We start from the raw sequence: 19,863 nt of genomic DNA, 5'->3' as shown, positions 1-19,863 counted from the left end.
ATTAAAGCAAACATGCTATAAGTAGCCTATACATTTATAACACTTGAAGTGGAATTATTTTTAAATGTACTTAAACAAAGCACTATAAAATAGCACTATAAATAAGCATAAAATAAATATGTTTTGGGTAAGTACACTAAAATGTTCAAAACAATATGCTTACATTTTAGTATAGTTTTTAGAAGCATAATTTAGCATATATTTAATACACTAGTCATTTTTGACTAGTATGTTAAAGTGCAAGAAAGGGTATCTTTAACCCTTCCGTGCCGGCAGCATCGGGGGCGACGCGCACATGCACAGTTGTATTTGAGTAATAATAACGTTTGATGGGAGAGGAGGATGAGCTTACCGTCTTCGGCTGTCGAAAGCTAGCATTCATGCCTTTCAGCCGGTGTATTCGGTGCGAGCCTAGCCTTTACAAAGGCTTTTTTATTCATCGTTCAAACCGACTATATTTTCGGGGCTGTGTGCAATAATTCCATACTCATAATTCCAACAACAACGGTCGTTTTCTCCATTTATAATCCATATTCGATCGCTTTCAGCGCTAGTTTTGATTCTGTATTGTGGACGCCATATTTGTTTTCCCAGCATGCTCGTGTAGGTTTTCTGACCAATCAGAGGTCGGTTCACGTCTTGTCCTCCAATGGGTCTAACCTTTGTTGTTGCGCGAGGACCACAGATCGTATATTGAGAGGTATTACATGTCGTCTAGCAGAATGAGAACATCCTGACCAATCAGAAGTTTGTTTATGTTTTATCCTCCAATGTGAGGCTGATCCGCAACATAGATCGGATATAGTGGGGGGAATGACCTGCGTGAAGAGCGGGAGAAATTAGTTCGCTGGTTTTCAATGCTTTTGACGAGAGAATGGCGTTCACTATAAGAAATATGACCGTTGATCAAGCGATGGATTTATTTTACGTTCAAGACAACAATGACAACAATGATTCAGGGGAAGAGAGCTTTCTCACCGATGAGGAATTGGCCTACCAAGACGGTCTAGACCCAGCTGAAGAGTAAGTAACATTTATTTATTCACAGAATAAAAAATAATGGAATAGAAAAAAATATAGGCTAAATGAAATAAACATAAAATAACACAATGAAAAATTAATATGGGTAACGTTAGTAGTTATATATTGTTACTTTTATTTAGAATTTGTAGTATTTTGTTTTGTTTGATTACATTTGGTCTATTCTTCTTTGGTTCTATGTGTTTTACCCATGGACCTGGGTTTACCTTTTGAGCGGTTGGCGGGAAACCGGCAGAGACGGTCATTGTTCTCACGTTCTGTCGGAGGGGGGGTTATAGCCTACCTGGAGACTAGCTGAAAAAAAAACGGTTTTGGGAGTGATGTGAGAGGCTGGTGGGGGCTTTCATCTTCTGGCAGTCTCAGTCAATGATAAAAGATAAAAGCAGATTACACCTTGTGAGAACTGATACACTACATTGGCAAAAGTAGTGGCCCAATTATTTGGATGGGGGAGTGAATACTTTTGTATACCAGTAAGATAAAATAAAAAGTTTTCACTCACTCATCCAAATAATTGCGCCAATACCTCTGGCAATATATAGTTTATGTGTGAGTAATGATTGACAGACACAAAACACTTGTGGTCTGAAACGTCCATATAAGTAGATCTAATAATAAGTTCATTCATGTATTTGTTTTACAGTGGTGACAGTGAACAAGAAAATGCCCCTTCCAGCCAAGCAGATGAAGGGCCCCCTTCATCAGAAGAGGAGCTGCCTTGTGCTCCTGCTTGTACAGCTACAAGGGGACGAGTGTCACATAGAAGGGCACAGACACCATCCAGCTCAAGGTCTGGCCCTGCTCGTGTTGCACGCCAGCCTTCCAGCCCGAGGTCAAGGTCGCCACAGCCAGCAGCCTCAGCCTCAGTCTCCAGCTCGTGGAGCAGTGAAGGTCAGCCGGACATCCCTCCTGTACACAAGAGGTTTGTCCCTGCAAGGCCCCCAGGACATCAGCTAAACCAGTCGTCGTCATACTCACCACTGGACATTTTCAGATTATTCATAGACGACCGGGTTGCAACTAAAATATGCCAGAACAGTAACAAACAGGCAGCAAAAAACATCGCCGCAGGGAGGAAGTTCTCCTGGGTACCCCTGACTGTTCAGGAGTTTTTGCGGTACCTGGGTCTGACTTTTTTTTTTGCCCTGTTCAAACTGCCCAGTGTAAAGGATTACTGGAGGAAAGACAGCATATTCAGTCAGTCTTTTCCCCCAAGTGTCTTTTCCCGTGACCGATTCCTGATAATCAACTATAACGTGCACATGAGCGACCCAGATGAAGATATCGAAAATGACCGGAAGAGGGGGACACCTGCACATGACCGGCTGTTCAGGCTGAAGCCCTTCATGGACAGCCTGAAAGATTCTTGCAAGGCCTTCTATCATCCCAAGCAGAATCTTGCAGTTGATGAGAGAATGGTTGCAACAAAGGCCCACACCGGCATGACACAATATATGAAGGCAAAGCCGACCAAGTGGGGCTTCAAACTGTTTGTCTTGGCTGACAGCAGCAATGGCTACACCATAGACTTTAATGTGTACACGGGCAAGTCACTGTTTGCTTCAGGTGTAGGACTTGCCTATGACTCTGTTATGTCCCTGATGGATAAAGCATACCTTGGCAGCGGCTACCACCTGTACGTGGACAATTTCTATACTAGCCCAAAGCTGTTCAAGGATCTGTACAGCCTTGGCTTTGGAGCATGCGGCACATACAGGGACAATAGGAAAGGATGCCCCCACCCAGCCAAAAATGCTCTGAAGAAGAAGGATCCCAGGGGCACAATCAGGTGGATCCGTGAAGACCCTGTAGTGTATACGAAGTGGATGGACACCCGTGAGGTCTCAGCCTGCTCCACAATACACCAGGCGTTCTCAGGCGACACAGTGAAGAGGAGGTTCAAAGGTCCGAATGGCACCTGGGCCACCAAATCTATCCCATGCCCAACCCCGGTCACAGAGTACAATAAGCACATGGGAGGGGTTGATTTATCGGATCAACTCATCCAATACTACTCTGTGCACCACAAAACCATGAGATGGTACAGGACATTGTTCCTCCATTTTTTGGATATCGCCGCCACCAACAGCTACCTCATTCACAGGTGTTTTTGTGCAGAGAAGCAGGAACAGCCAATGACACACAGGGCCTTTCTGGAGGAGCTGACAGCCCAGCTCTGTGGGGTAACTGTAAAGATCCCTCCTGCTCGGAAACAGAGTGACCATGTCCCTGTCCCAACACGGGAGCAAGAAGATAAGACCAAGAGGGCGTCATATGGAAGGCTGACCTGTGTACACTGCAGGCAGACAAGGCAGACCCGTCAGGCAACTCCCTGGAAATGCAAAGCCTGTAATGTGGCCCTCTGTATGATTGCCGACAGAAACTGTTTTGAGGAGTGGCACATGTAAACGAGGACAAAAGCTTTTGGACTCCTCTTGTAAAAATGTATATAGTTCAAATTAATGGAAGAAATTGATGATCTATGACAGTGAAAAAATGCACATGCAACAACTGATGTGTATATGTAAGTGTATATATATATATAACTTTTTGATGACTAGACACCTGTACATTTGACAGCCAATTTTTGTTTTATCTGTAATTTATGTTTACTGTAATACTATTATTTATATTTAATTTTTAATGCATTTATTTAGATTTATTTATTTATTTTATCTATTTCAAGCAATTTTATTTGCCACTATTATTATTACTGTTATTATTTTATTTTCATGGTTCTATGACTAAGACAAAGTCACCTGTTCACATATAATGTAGCAATTGTATGAACAAAAAAAAAGTTAAAAAAAAATTATATAGTTGTATAGTAGTTATGTTTTCCAAATAAGTTATACGGTTAATTTAATTTCAATGTTCATTGCCAGACTCCCAAGACATAGGAGATGTGCTATAACCAACACACAAAAACATTACAAGCAGTGTGCAGTGTGTGTTTTCTAAATAAAAAATTGTGAAATTCAATTTCCGCTTTCTCTTTTTATTTGTCTTTATGGTCCCATTACTATTTTGACATCCAACTGACATCACTGCAGCACGTATATTCATATAGGTTGTCCTGAAAAACGTTCATAGCTTGATTTAACATCACAGGGAACATGTTTTACAGGGTTTTTTAGATGATATATCCAGACAGACCAGAAGTGGCTGGAATGGCTGCAGGTCATTTGAAAATTAAATTTTTTATTTATTTTGGTTTTGGGTACATAATGTCCACATATTATGTCAAAGTGAAATAAAAACTGTCAGGAAATGCAGGTGAAACTTTGTTGAAACAAAAGACTCCAAACACAGCAAGCTTAAACTTTTTTTATGTGCCCTCTGTGTCATGGTTGACAGAACTTTGAGGATTTGGGGGAAAAAACGCCTATGTATGCACCTGCTATTTGGTAATAAAATTTGTATTTAGGTTGATGCCACCTCAATCAAACTTATACATTAGCACACTGACATCCCATGTATTTATTTTCAGCTTTCAAAAACCTTCTTTATGAATGTTTGTGTTACACATGGTTAAAATTGTATTTTTTGGAAATCCGTTTTACGTTTATTATGTGGTTTTGGGTCCAATATGATCATTTAATATTTAAAAAAAATAAAATAACTATCAGATCATATAGGTGAGGGTGTGCTGAACAGAAAGATACCAAACATTGGCATAATAAACATTTCTTAATGTAGTCTAGTAAGGATAATTCAAAAGTATGCAAAAACGGCTAAAATAGCCCCAGTCCTCTGAGGGTTAATGCACTTCAAGTACTTTAGAAATACCAATGTACTTCAAACATACGATTTGAACTTCCAGTAAATTTTTTATGCAATTAAGTATACTTCTTTTCGACCTGGGTAGACTATAAGTGCCGCGATTGGCATCCGAGTGTTGAGACTGTGCACGGCCAACTGCAGCCACCCCAGACAGTAAGCATGAAATTTGTCTAAAATGCATGTAGGCCTATATCATTCCATTACACTTTTGTATCATTTAGCATGACTCTATAACATTATAACAGCATTTATAGGCCAGACAAGATGAAAAAGCATAATAGGTGGTCTTTAACAAATGCTTGCTTGTGTTGTTGCTGTCTTGACTAATAATATACCGTTAGTGAGTCAATAATGAATGCTTACTAGACCATTGATATACCATTACTGTAGCAATTTGTGTACCTTCGAGTAATGTAAGTAGGGTAGTAGTAGGGTTTTTACTGGGAGTTTTTTCTCAGCCGAGCTAAGGGTGTAAGGGCAGGGTGTCATATTGTATCATATATCATATTGTATGAAATGTAAAGCCCACTGAGACAAATGTGTTTGTGATTTTGGGCTATGCAAATAAAACTGATTTGATTTGATTTGTAAAGCATCATACTCATTAACGAATGCTTACTTGAACATTAATGTATCGTTAGTAAAGCAATGTGTATACCTTCAAGTAAAGTAATGCGTCAATCTGATTAACAAATGCATAATTGAACATTAACATACCATTAGTGAAGCAGTTTATGTACCTTCAAGTAAAATAATGAATCAAATGAGCTGCAATCTAACACACAAAGGAATTATTTTTTATTTAAAGGTGCAGTGTGTAATATGACATCATCAAGAAAGTTCTACAAAGTTCTAGAATGCAAGACTCCCTGGAGCTACAGTGGCCTTCAAGGACAAGAACAATTCTTAATTTTAAACAATGCACCTGATGACATTCCAACTATGACACTTTCAAGATGGCGGCAGTAGGCCTTGGTCCAAAATATGCAGAAATATGGACATATACGAGACCCTTTCTAAGGGAAAAAATAACAATTAAAAAAAAAAATTCAGCTATTATGCACTAAATTAAATGTACTTATGGATATTATAATTACTTTCTACAAAATCTGCTATGAAATAAAACCCAAAATTCTACACACTGCAGGTTTAAATACAATTAATGTACATCTAAAAAAAAAAAATGCAAAATTAAAACAAAAAAACACGCCGTAGAAACAAAAAACAAAAAGGTCAGTAAAAAAAACTCAAACCATTTACCTGCGATTTATTTTTAAAAGCTTCCCATTTTTTTTTAGATTGTCAACCTCCTGTTCTAATTTTTTTTCTTTCATTATATCTATACATCTTTTTACTAGGTCCATCAATTTTTGGCCCTTATGCCATGTCGCCCTGGTCTCTTCAAACAAATGGGGGTCCACCTCGAACAATTCAGACAAAGCTGCGCAGTCAACAACAGCCTTGCGTGACACGTCCACTTTGAGGTAGGCTGCTGTCTTTGTGCAGCCTTTTTTTACATGGGACAACACCCGGCGGTAGCGCTTCATTGCGTCTTCTGGGGTGACGACTGAAATAACAAAAATGACAAATATATATATTAACATATATATAAACTTAAATTAAAAGTGCAGTACTTTGTTGTAATGATGGTGAGTGCAGTTATCCTTGTATTATGATTACATAGTGGTAGTTGAGTCCTCACAGACAATTCTAGTGTAATGAACTACTGTGGGGTAAATGTTGTACTAGTTGTATAACTGGAACTGAATGGAAGTTATTGGGAGAAACCTTTATTTACCGAGGTCTAATATTATGCGAGTAGCATTGGAGTAGTGGGATTGTACTGTGTTAGTTGTCTGCCCTGGCCTAATTTATTGAACCTGCACCCACCGGCTACGTGTGTCCACAACCGCCCGCTCCTGCAAAGTTTCTCGGCACAACCCACCCGCTACCTCATGGTTCTGACCCAAAACTCGCCCACTGATGATGAGGCTTCTGAACTACTGACGACTGATGGTGCGCATAACGCAATTCATGTCGCATCAACACAAGACACAGCTGAGGCGTGAGCCCAGGAAAGCTGCAGAGATTCAAATTAAAGCGTTTCTGCCAGAGAAATGTACGAGTAAAAAACGTTTGAGATGCTCATGTTCGAGACAGAAAGTCAAAGATTGTCAGGCTTATAAAGTCAGTGACGATCACAATCGCAAAACTATCAACTAAAGCGCACTCTCTCTTCATATCTGTCTGTGAGACAGAGAGAAAGAGTGAGAGAGACAAGGAGGCAGTCACAGTCACTCACTCACAGCTGCGCTAATTTGATGATGTAAAGCCAATAATATTACAGTTGATTAATTTTCCTTTGGAAGAATATAATATCAAAGTCATAGCTAATACTATGTGCGTGATGATGCTGTAGTAGGCTATACATCTTCTAAAAAGGTATTTCACCCAGTTTGTGTGTGTGTTAGTGTTATTTATGAGATGGCAGGGAGCCTTCAGGTAAAGTTATTTATTTCATGTAGCATGTTTAAGGAAATAAAGTTTGCGTTTTAATCTTAACTTGAAATAGATAAATTCACCTAAAGTTTCATTACGATTTTATGTTGTATTTTTGGCGTGCATTTCCTGTCTAAGGGTGTATTCACACATGCCGTGTTTAGTTCGGTTGAAACGAACTCAGGTGCACTTCTGCCTTCGGTGCGCATCTTTCAGACATGTGTGAATACAGCAATCGCACTCGGGGCGGACCAAACAAACGCTCCGAGACCCAGCTGAAGAGGTGGTCTCGATGCGCTTCCATACGCACTCTGCTGCAGTTCGTTTGTGGTGTGAATTTGGCCGAACTCGATCCGACCCAATTGCAGGAAGCACTGTGCCTTTTCTTTTTTAATAAATCGCCGTCAGCTTCACATTATGGGAAAGTGTTGTTGTCGCCGTTGTTGGGAAGGTTAGTTGTGGTTTGACCGGGAGCAACGAGCGAATATATTACATTTGATAGACAGGACGTGTAAACATGCTGATGTGTTCAGCGATCAGATGAAGGAGAGGGGAGCGTCTCCCACACAGTGACAACAGGTTCACGCTGAGCTTTGTATGAAGTGCGTGTTTTTATTTTGCTTCCCATGTTACGGGACCGTCAATACTATCCCTGTGTCAGTTTGGAGCTGAGCTGCGCCGAACTCACACCCAGCTGACACACGGCTAAATCAGCTGTGTGTCAGCTTGAGCCTATTCCTTGCGAGCCGCCCGTCCAGCAGCAAAAATACAGTAAATATTATGTTTCACATCGTATAGGCTACAAGCCACACATTGACACAGGCCTACATATTATAACCATATGAAACAACAATAATTTTATGTTTTTTTATTTATTTATAGGCCTATTTATTTATTTATTATTTTTAACCCCATATCGTATCAGTTATATATTTCGCAGTTTTCACTTCGTGCTTGCTTCTCTCCACCTCAGAATGTCTGTCCAATGAATGAATGGCCTCAGATCACGTGTGGTTTTGCTTCGTAATGCTGGTTCACTTGCAAAAGGGGCAATATGAAAGTGGACCACACCAAACAAAAAAAATCTAAACTCTATTTGGTCTGGACCAAAGCAAGTGAACTAGCGGACTTTCCCAGTGTGAATACACCCTAAGATTGGCACTGTCTTCTCTTTTAGAGAGACACAGTGGTAACAACTAGAACTGACCTTTTCCTCTCTCCTACACAGTCCCGTCCCGTATTTAAGATTCAGTGCACTCATGCACAATTTATGAAGAAAAAAATGAAGCCTCTTGAATTAAATAATTTTATGCCTACCTGCCATCTCATAGCACACAGAGACGCACGCGACCAAGGACACGCTCACACACACTAGGATTACACTTTTTACCACTCTCCTACACACAGTCCTCGAAAGCACTCTTACTTTGTAGGCTAAATGGCAACTTCCTGTCGCAGAACATGAATAAAAGCCGTTTTAAGTTTCAGTTTTGTTGAGATAAGGAGTATTACGTTTTCTGAAATGAAAATCGAATTACCAAAATATACACAGACCCGTTACAATATCTGTCAAAAAATGAATTGAGAGTATAATAAATGACACAAAGTGAAATACACCAATTTTATGCTGTAGTTTCAAATTTGAACTAATTGCCAATCTTATTGCAGTGAGTTGGTAGGAAGTTCAAACCATATAGGCCTACTCTTTGCAATGCAGATGATAAATCTCTAAAAAGTAAAGCCTATTGCACTTTTTTACTGTCATTTGAATTGTATTGTTTATCCTTTGAAACTAATAGCTCATTAGAAAAAATGTATCGAGGGGACTTTGCACAAAGTACCTCATTTAAAAATCATTTGCACAAATATGGCTGCAGAACCCAGGGTAACGTGGCTCTGAGTAGATTCCCGTAATAACACCTCTTTTTCCCTCTCCAACGTAACCTGCATAAAATAACAGAAGAGACAAATCGCATCTAAAAAAGCCTGTAAAGTAATATTAATACTTTATATCATTTAAATGTATTATATTATGCATTAGCTGTTAGTTTGTAATCTTCCATATTAAGTTTGACTTAAATTAAAAATAAAATTAAAATAAACGCCAACCTGAACACTCTTTGAACTGGATTTGGCAAGACTGGCATGTAGAAATCGAAAACATAATGGACATGTCCCGGCGGTAAGACTCCGAGCGGTCATACCACTTAGGGGCCACACCTGCATTAAAAAAATAAAATACCTAATAAGGCAAAAGTAACATTTGGCCAAAAATAAGTATGCTTAATACGTTTTGACCTTAAAAATATTTAAAATTGTATTTCTTACTCAATATCCATAAGAAATGTGCCTTTTCCCGGAAACTGTTTTGGCACACTGTCTTTTTAAATGTCCGGCAAACCAAAGAAAGGGTCAAATACGCTATATCTCCTGTACCAAGAATGACCTCCAAAAGCACTTTTGTTATCATCTCCTGCGGTAGCTGTGGACATATTTTACAACAAGGTTAATTTGTTTTACTGATTTTCATAAAAAATATTTGTATATGATTATACAGTATATTGATACTTTCCATCATCATAACTAAGATAAATGGCTACCTTCAGAATCCAGCAAACTTGGCTTGGCTTAGCAGCTTTATTGAATCCAAGTACTTCAAAAAACAGAAACAACAACAAGGTGATGCTGGGCTGTCTAAAAACTAAACTACAGTATCTGTTGAAATTAAAGAGTTAATACTTACCGAAATGTATGTATTGAAATATAAAATAAATTGGATGACTGTACATTGCTGCTAGAAAGCATTTATTTTAGTCAAACAAAGCTAAGTCATGTAGTGATAGTCCACCACAAAATGTGCATAATATTGACCAAGCTGGAGTTGCTACCTTGGCTTCAACATAGTTGTCAAAAAAAATCTTTCCCATGGGGCAATAAATAAGTGCATGTGCATATCACTTTTGTCGAACAGTTTAGAATATTAACATAGACTGTAATTGACAACTTTTCATGACAAAGTTCCATACATAAATATTTTTTCTATTTAGGTAAAATGGTTATTTGCATATCAAAATTAAAGCGATTGTTATTTTGTGTTTTATTTTTGATGACAGCGCTATTCCATGTAGTAACCGGTTTTAGCCTCAGGGTGGCAGTCATCCCTTTACAACCTGTATAATTCCTCATTTACACCGAGCTGCTTGTTTCAGCTCAGTCCGCTTATATAGGCGTTTCCGTTTCAGTACTCCTCCGTTGCGGTACCAAGGCGCCTGAAAAGGTACCGAAAATGAGTAGCTATACACCGCCGTCCGTTGATTGGTCGAAATAATCATTTCCGTGTTAAATCGCCATGTGTAGTCAACTTGGCAATAGTCAAGAGAGTCTTGTGTTTAGAGCACGTGTCAAACTCAAGGCCCGCGGGCCACACGTTTTGATGTAGCCCACGAATCAATTCGGCCGATCTGAATCAATTCTGAAAAAAAAAATAATAATAATAAATCATATATTTTTTTTCATTCTTCATGGAGCATGTGCCATATCCGCACATCGCGTACGCTCCCAACTGTTAGGAAACTTACGTGGCTTACAGCTAGGAATGTCTCGCTCATTCATTTAGGAGTAAAAACTGCAGTCTGGTTCGCTCCCGTGAAATTGTGTTTACGTTGCTTGGCAACGCCCTTCCGCCCGTCTATCACTCTCCCTTTTAGCTTTTCTTCATTGAATTCTCTTTTTTTTCTTTGATGGTTCAGCCCCGTTATCAGTCATTATGACGAGAAATAACTGTCTCAAACAAGGCTCCCGCTCCCCTTCCCTCACCTGGAGGGATAGGCTTCTCAAATCGCTTTGCTGCGCCACACTGAAATCTGCAACCAATACGGATATGTGACCATAGAGCATGCACGCATGAACCGAAAATCGGACTGGGTGTGCGACCAGACCAAACGCAGTAATAAAAACTATATAAAAACGTCTTTCTTTGCACTGATGGTCTCGTTTGCTGTTTGTAGTGTATGGCATCCCACGTTAATACGTGATGACGTCAGGTCTCGCGTGGGTTGGGTATTACCGGAAGTATGTGAATAAAGCAGCATGTTAAACGGTCCCGGTGTTGTAATGTCTGTAGTGATAATACGAGGTAAAACACTACACTGTTAAAGGTAATTTATGATTATCAGAGGAAACATGAGGCTGTTTAAAAGATATTTAAATGTTACTCGGAGCTGCTTTAAGTCAACATAGCCTCTCTTGTTGGGTTTGAATTGTCGTAATTGTGCCGAACACATTTCTTTTTATTCACTCTAGCATAATGTCAGAATCATATGTTGTGTTACTATGAATGTTTACATTAGGGTTCATGTTTGTTTGGATAGAAAGTAATTTGATGATGGAGGGGTTATGTATTTGTTAAGCAATGCTCAGATGGGTTTGTACTCACAAAAACAAAGACTGCTGAGGCTTTTCAGAGGTGACAATACCTGTGGTAAACAGAAGTGGAGCCGTGCCAACATACCTCTCTTTTTTACCTTGCTGCACTTTTTGTTTGTCTTCTTCCGTTTTTTCAAATTTTTTCTCTTGCTGGATTTTTTTTTGGGGTTCTTTTTGTTCTTCGTCTTCGTCTTCTTCTTTTTCTTTTTCTTCCCTCTCTCTGATGTTGTTGAACCGGAGGTGGTGGAGGAGGACGAGGAAGAGGAGGAGGAGGAGGAGGAGGAAGAAGAGGAAAAGGAGGAAGAGGAGTCATCCGAATCCTTGTCAGCTCCTTTAACCGGGGGGGGGACACTTTTTTTTGAGGCCTCTCCAGGTTTTGCAAGGGCCAAAGCTGAAACAACCAAAAGGATTATCATGTTATTAAGGGTTAACACTACGGGTGTGAACATTTGCAAAAAGCCTTTAAATGACTGCACTTTTACACAAAGTCATCCGACAATAACAACAGGGTCAACCTTGCCCTCTACTCTTAGCTTAGGAGTTTTTAGTGAACCTTGCTCTGAGACGCTTTTAGTGCAACTAATGCTGGTCTTACACTACACAACTTTTCACGCGATTTTACAGTCGCAGACAATCTTCCAATGTCGGACTGAAATCACGGGAGTCGTGCTGGAGTTGTGGCACGCGCACGTAATCTCAGTCGTTTGGTGTATGGTGGTCTTCTGACCCAATTTCAGCCAGCCTTCTTCCCGTCTTGACGTTCCGACATTATCAAACGGGTTTGTTATTATCGTTAGTCTTAAAGGGTTGGCTCAAGCGAAATGACGTAAACACTGTCACACTCTCGCATGCACCAAGCACGACACAGGAGGAGCGGCATTAGTTGCGACCTGTGTCCGCCTGGTGAGGCACTTATTTCGGATACTTTTTCATAGAAGCCTCGGTGGAGAACCAGGCTGACAGCCGCGCAACCTGAACACTCTACCGTCAAATACAGGGTTAGGAGTTAAAGTTATTGGGGGATGAGAGCAGCAAATGAAGCTGGTCAAATAACTAAAGGAAGTCCCCCGCTTGGAATATTGAATTAACTTGTTTTTAATTAAATAATCACAATCGCGTTTGCGGAAAAAATATTAATCTCAAAAGGAATCTAGTTGTAGTCTTGCAATATGAGACCCCCTGTCTTTTCAAAATCTCAGTCTGTGACTGAAAACTAATGACTAGTTGTCTTCAGGTGTGAGTTGATTGTCTTTAGATGTAAGAGGGTTTCAGTCTTCAGTCTTTTCAAAGTATTTTAAAAGTCCTCTAGTGTAAGCCCAGCATTAGGAGTGCTCTTAGTCGAAAGTTAAAATTTAGAGGGGTATAAGATAAAATACCCCAGCAGGATAAAGGTGTATTGTGACCAACCCAGGTGATCCAGCGAAAACGCGGGTTAAAAACCATCAGATGCCAATAAATACTAATACTATCGCTTTAAGAACTTAATTTTTGATTTGTTTACCCTCTGTGAGACTTTTTCTTAAAAAGTCATTTTGATCTTCCAATGACTTTATTTTTTCTTTTGCAGCTTCCAACTTTATTTTCAGCAGTTGATAGTCTTGTTTGCTGCGCTTCAACGAAGACACTGCTGTCGGGGCTACAGAAGAACCTGTAATTAAAAAAAAAGAGCAAAAACTATAACATTCTGGTTTCGCTGGTAAAATATAATGTCTAAACAGACTGTCGTCCAATGCTTTTATTTACTGTTTTTTAAGAAATGCAAGAAAATACTTCAATTACAACTAAGATAGATGTCAAAAAACTGATTTTTGAACAGAGTTAGAGCGCAACAAATTTGAAATCCTCATCGGAGTATTACTGTTCTTTCAATGTCAATAGTGATTGGCAAGTCTTGACAATTGGCAGCCATATTAGCAATGTCTCTGAGAAAATAGTTCATGCTAACAAAAAAGGCCTCTATTCCTATTTAAGAATTGAGAGAGAGAAAGTAAGAGAGAGAAAAAACTTTGCTTTTGAAAAATAAATAAATAAATAAATTCATGCATATAATTATGCATAAAAATTATGCTAAATACACATCGCCGCAACATGACTTCAAGGGTCATTTAGTGAGAGCACTTCAATAAATGTGAGTTAAAGTGTAATGATTGAGTAACCGCACCTTTGTTGCCAATCATGTTTTTTACTCTGTGCTGTTTAAAGGCCAGGACACACCAGTCCGACATGTTCCGACTACGCAAAAAATGGAGTCGGCCGTTTCAGGAAGCTCTAGTCTTCCCGTTGCGGCCGAAGAACACACCGAGACGACTGCTTATTTTCCGTACACTCGCGGGACGTAATGTCTCCACAACAGCAGGCGGCGCTAATCTGTATTGTGGCCCGAAAAAATACGAAAGCCGGAAATGATTCGACATCTCTCTAGAGCATAAACATAGATAGAAATACGTATTTATATTTATGGACCATAAGAGCACAATTTTTAGCAGAGAGTGTCGAGCATGGTGTCGAGCAGTCAACAAGGGTTGATGCATGTGAGTACTCTCAAAACGAAACGAACAAACACATTAAAACGATGGCTAGCTGTTGTTAGCTGTTTGTGCTACCCGCCTCACTTCCGGGCTTCACTGATTCGCTAGCCCTCCACCAATCAAATTGCTCCAAATGAAAGACGGTCGGCCGCCTTCAATCGGCGGCCGACAGCCTCAAAACAAGCCCGACGACCTCTACGTCGGCCGACGTCACGGCACACACCAAACAGATTCGTCTTTTTTTTTGACGACGGCGATTATCGGGCTGGTGTGTCCTGGCCTTAAAGTACCCAAAATTCACACTTGAAAAGGGCCATCTACAACAAGCACAATAACTATTAGTCTTGCTATAACCATAACAAAACAGATAATGATGTGAAGAATTTCCTTAATGTCAAAATTTCACTTAAAATGTGGTTAGATTTCAAAAATTGTTAAAAAAAATATCCATAGATGAATCGATAAATCCAAAAAAATCAATAGCTTAATCGAAGAAAATTATCGTTAGGTGCAGCCTTACCCCTGAAACACACATCCCACCTCTACTGCACTTCTGCGTCTGACTTTTTTTCACCGACCGTGTAATCACACTACAGCGGCCACACATCCAAACTCGGATGCGCTGCTGACGGCCATCGGAGGGGAGTCTGCAGCGACGCTGCACTTTAACTCAGGAGGCTCGTCTATTTTCTTCGCAGAGACGCGCATCTCTCTCGGGTCTCTCTGCTTTAACTGATAGGGAAATACTCTGTTGACAGTCATATTGACTTCATACTGGCAGCTTTCACTGTAGTTTCACCATTTACTGGTGTGTCACTTTCAAAATAAAACTTCCCACAAGCGAAAATGTGGCAAAAAGAAAAAAAACTAATGAAAAAGGCAATGAGGCACACGGATTACTGTCCAGACTTAATATTAATCATATACATCATAAAATGACATGACAAAACTTCATATTAATCGGAATTATCTATGAAAACTATGTAGCACAGCTGCTGCTGCTGAGACGTTGTATGTGTGGCCGAAAAAAGCGAGAGAGAGGCAGCAGTAACGGACGGCGATGCGCTCCGGAGGTAGACGCAGGATGTGTGTTTCAGGGGTTAGGATCCACTCCGACACACAGAAGGAAAATGGACTGTATTACATTTTAACAATTCTTTTACATACACAGTATGTTGTGTTGTTTTACTTGTTCTAATTTTGCAAGACATGATAACACTATCAAAAAAGAGTCACAACAGTAGTTCAAATGGAAATGTAATGCAATGTGACAACACAACTTAACCTTTAGCTGGTACTGTGTCAGAACCTTTGGTAGAGTCAGAGTCAGACACATCACTGCAGCACACAACTTTAAGAGGGGAAAAAAAAAGTTACAGCGTTAGTACTAGTGTTTTCAAAAGTATCCAATATTGATACTGACTTAATTACATTTTTTAAACGTGCAAAATGCCAAAATGATCTGCATTTGTCATCGCACTGTGCCAGCAGTATGTTACACCAAAGGAAAACCTGCTTGTCGACAATGTTTGGACATCCTATCCTCTACCAAGATCCCCTTAAACACGGAGATAACTGGGGGCTTCACTTTGCTCGGTAAATTTTTAATACTATACTATAGGTGCTTTTGGACCTGAATTTTAATTCATGCACTTGATTTTGAAATATGTATACCTGAATCTGAATCAGTTAATTTTCAAAATGCCACATTGAAATTCCAATTCTCAAATTTGAGTTATCAAATTCAAATACAGCAATTCAAATTCATGTAGATGCACACAATCATTTCCTTGAGGAAGAGCAATCGAGTGTAGATCTAGGATCATGCAGCTGGTGTTGTGTGATATGAGGGCCATTGTACCTGCATGGTGGTTGTGAGTAAGCCCCTTGAATTTGAACTACATAAAATGTTGCTCCAAATGTAGGATACCTTAAAAAATGTACTTGCAATCAAAGAACGCAAAGTAGCATACTAAACAGCTGTGTCTGAGATCCCTCTCTATTTCCCCTCAAGGATATACAGCTTCGGCAATGCTACTTTGTGAAAAAATATACGAGGGAATAACAGACCTTTTGTCCGCTATGCTTACTTTTTTCCTGATGCCTTCCTTTCCCTTTCCTTACGGTGTTTAAAAATATTTGGTGAATGGATTTGGATTTGATATAGTGCCTCTCTTTGTGAGCAAGATGGATATGGAAAAATGTACAGGCTCGCTATCCCTGAGCGTATCCAAAAGCGAGTTGCTTTTATGGACGTACGAGTTTAGGTCAGACAATTCCCTTGTATCAACTGATGCAACGTTTTTCTTGGCTTTCATCGCACTGTATTATGTTGTGTGTTTTCAGGTGGATAGATAAGTTAGTTGTTTTGCATTACGGCGCAGGCACAACTCTACAGACAATGGTATAGAGAGCGCTTGATTTCTTTGCAGCGCAGCCTGTTTTGGCGGAGCACATTTTTCACTATTGCTTGATCATGTAAATGTAATTGTGAGAAGCCATAATGGTAATTCAAATTTGATTCATTGATCAGCACTAGTTCTAACAGACATATAAAGAAGACAAGCACATTCTTACTGCTAAGTTTTGTGTCAGAGTGTTTACATATACAGGGTATTTAAAAACGGCGGTTGCCGGCACTGACTCCTGATTTTGACCAATCCACTACGTACACTTACATCGTTGTAGTTCCTCTGGTGCTGTGAAAGTACTTACTAAGGACTTGGAGCTTACAAAGTTCCTGCAGTGCGTATGCAATAAAACAGGAGCTTATTATAACTATGTTCCTATAACCATGAAATGGCTCCGGCTGTTTATCGGTATTTACCAAGGCTGGATGTTGTATATTGACACATGTAACCAATAGTGCTCACCTACTCCCAACTCCCCCTGGGCTAAATAAACATGAATGCCGTTTTCCTGAAAAAGTAAATGCACATGCCTTGTTAAATGTGTCTTTAAATAGTATCTGAAATTGTTTATTACAAATGTTGTGTCTATTTCTCGTGGCGGTATTGAACATTTTGTCAAATATTGATCATTTTAATCATATTGTATTGAAGTCACAATTTCAATTATCATGACATCACTATGTAGGCTACTAATCTTGAACAAAAAAAATGAATTACCTGTTTGGTGCGAAGATTTTTCAGGCTTAGAAGTGGCCGCTGTAACATTTTAGAGCAGAGAAAGAGTTGTTGTTGTAGAGGGCTCACAGCTACATAAAAGTACATCTTTTTGACATAGAAGTTGATGAGAAATACATACATAGTTAAGTTTTTGATAATGTGAAAATTGTATTTATACTTAAATAAATATAGATTTACAGTGAATACAATTGTTAAAAAAAAGTCATCACCTCGTAGTCACGGTTCCAAATACATGAAGTCCAAATTTGAGTTGAAGAGATGTTTTAAGAGATTGTGTTAACATTATTTAAATAGCTTTTAGTTCAGTAGTAGACTATTACAGTGTAATGTAGTCTTCACTCTTGAGTTATGACGACGCCGTTTTCAAAGATCGGACGCAATTAATTATTTAATTTATCTTGCGACATCAAGTGACCCATCTAATAATTATGATAATAATACTACATAATATTTATGTAGTGCTTTTCTGATAGCTCAATGTCGCTTTACATGTTAAAAAAATGTAAGGGAAAATACTGAAGGCGAGCTACTTTGTGACAGTTAGCTAGTGTCATAAAGTAGGCTAACTGTAGGCCTTAATAAAGCGTACACCTTATACGATGTCAATAAAGATACATTTATGAAGCAATGTTACCAAGTTTACTAATTAAAAATGTAAATAACTTTAATGCGTGTACTTACACATTGTCTCTAGAATTCGTTTGCTCGGAACCCTTTTTCGCTTTCCTTTTCGCGCATCCATGTTGCGAATGAGCCTAGCTTGGCAGGCTTGAACCGGCTTGAACATGGACGTAGGTCGATGCCATGGACCTATTAGAAGAGCGCTTGACCCGGATGACGCAACACGTGTAACTGCGCATGTGCATGACTTGCGTCGCCTTACTCCCAGTATCATCATGGCATTGCACACGAAGGTACTCGATCTTGTTGAGGGTAAACGTACTTTTAAGAAAAAGAAAAAAATGATAGAATGGCTACAGAAGAAGAAGTTGCTTAAAAGGAAAGTGAAATGCAAACTCTGCAAAAAGGGGATGAAACTGACAAAATTTGCAAACGTTGACGGAATGCAGTGGTAAGTAGGCCTATTTTTATTGCACGTTTTTAATGACGAATTCTTCTGTTTAGTGATATGTCAGGAAGTTAAGCTCCATTCTGCATTTTTTGGTTGATTTTGGAAATGATTGTATTGACAAAGCTCTGCAAAGGCATTGTCAATGCTCTGCAAAAGCATCCATATCCCGTTCCGCGGTTCACATTCCAACCTCCACTCTTCGGAGTTTCAAAGTATCCTTATGTAACAAAAATGGCGTCTCCTTGATCTCCGCAACACTGGGTTAGGGTTAGTAGCCTACGTAAAGGGGCAGTACTCGCCCGGGCAGTCTGACTCGGACTTGGCCTACGTGTAAACCACAGTGGTAACGTGTATCTTTACTAATTTTTTTGATTTTTTTTATCTGCGTTTAGACACCGTGTTTTAAATCTTTTTAAATAGTCAATGTTTTTAAACTGAGAGCAGCCCCCAGCCAGCGGCACCATGGCCGATCTGAGCATGAGCTGCCTACAAATTAATAGCTTATGCATTTGTAAACGTTATTCAATGGGCAAAATAGATAGCCTGTAGATTTACCAAACCAAACAGCTTGAAAATCAAATGTGTGATGATGATTTGATGATTGCTCCCTCGTTAAACACATATGTTAGTTAGCCTGGTCCTACCCATCGTACTTAATTTCATTTGTACAGAAGTGACTACTGCAGGGAAATTAAAATTGAGTGGAGGTAGGTCACCTTGTCAATGTAAAGTAATTTGAAGTTATACTTTTTTTTATGTAACTATTGATCATTTGTCTTTTGCAGGCAGTGCCGGCGCAAAAAACATAGAGGGAAAACGACCAGGAAGTCAGTGAGATGTGATTCACTTTTTGAGAGGAGTCGATTATCCTTGTTTAACTGGATGCAATACATATACAGGTAATGTCAACCTGATAAGTAACGCAAGTGTGCACTGCCATAAAATCAGGCAGTGCTACAAAAACAATGTTTCTCATGTAGCCTATTTATTATAGCCCCAAAATAATATAATAATGTCATTTACAATAAGGATTATATATTTGTTTAAAAATACAGGTTTTGCTCAACCACTAAGGTTGTTTTCAGTGGTATGAAAATTTTGTTTTCAAGACCCAAAAACACACCAAATGGCTCCAAACATATGCAGGACAAGCACATTAATTCATTATATGTTATTTTTTACTGTGTTAGATGGGCACAATTAGTATATCGCAAATTTGAAGGTATTTAATTGATATTTCAAAGTGTGATTGAGTACTCGTTTATCTATAACCAATTTTCCAAATGCAACGCATCTGTCTGCAGGAAAGAATATACACAACAAAAACTGCCAGCCTACCCAACACTTAATGCTTATTCTCATAAAT

The 19,863-nt window shown here is 39.2% G+C and overlaps 2 protein-coding genes across 2 annotated transcripts; one reads left to right on the top strand and one right to left on the bottom strand.

The window, feature by feature from the left end:
- Positions 1–874: 874 nt before the first annotated feature.
- LOC307262021 (piggyBac transposable element-derived protein 4-like) lies at positions 875–3,449 on the top strand (the record flags this gene model as incomplete). Its single annotated transcript, XM_080042751.1, has 2 exons — positions 875–1,023; positions 1,685–3,449. The coding sequence occupies 2 exons, from the start codon at positions 875–877 to the stop codon at positions 3,447–3,449; spliced, it is 1,914 nt and encodes a 637-aa protein (XP_079898877.1).
- A 1,217-nt stretch (positions 3,450–4,666) lies between these two features.
- LOC307262020 (uncharacterized protein) lies at positions 4,667–14,984 on the bottom strand (the record flags this gene model as incomplete). The annotated part of the gene is made up of 5 exons (XM_080042750.1): positions 4,667–4,690; positions 6,246–6,391; positions 11,900–12,139; positions 13,250–13,396; positions 14,882–14,984. The coding sequence occupies 5 exons, from the start codon at positions 14,982–14,984 to the stop codon at positions 4,667–4,669; spliced, it is 660 nt and encodes a 219-aa protein (XP_079898876.1).
- Positions 14,985–19,863: the final 4,879 nt, after the last annotated feature.

The sequence above is a fragment of the Ammodytes marinus genome (assembly GCF_949987685.1).
Source record: "Ammodytes marinus genome assembly, chromosome: 15".
Taxonomy (NCBI): Eukaryota; Metazoa; Chordata; class Actinopteri; order Uranoscopiformes; family Ammodytidae; genus Ammodytes; species Ammodytes marinus.
The sequence above is the reverse complement of the archived record's forward strand: the minus strand, read 5'-3'. Positions and strand labels throughout refer to the sequence as shown.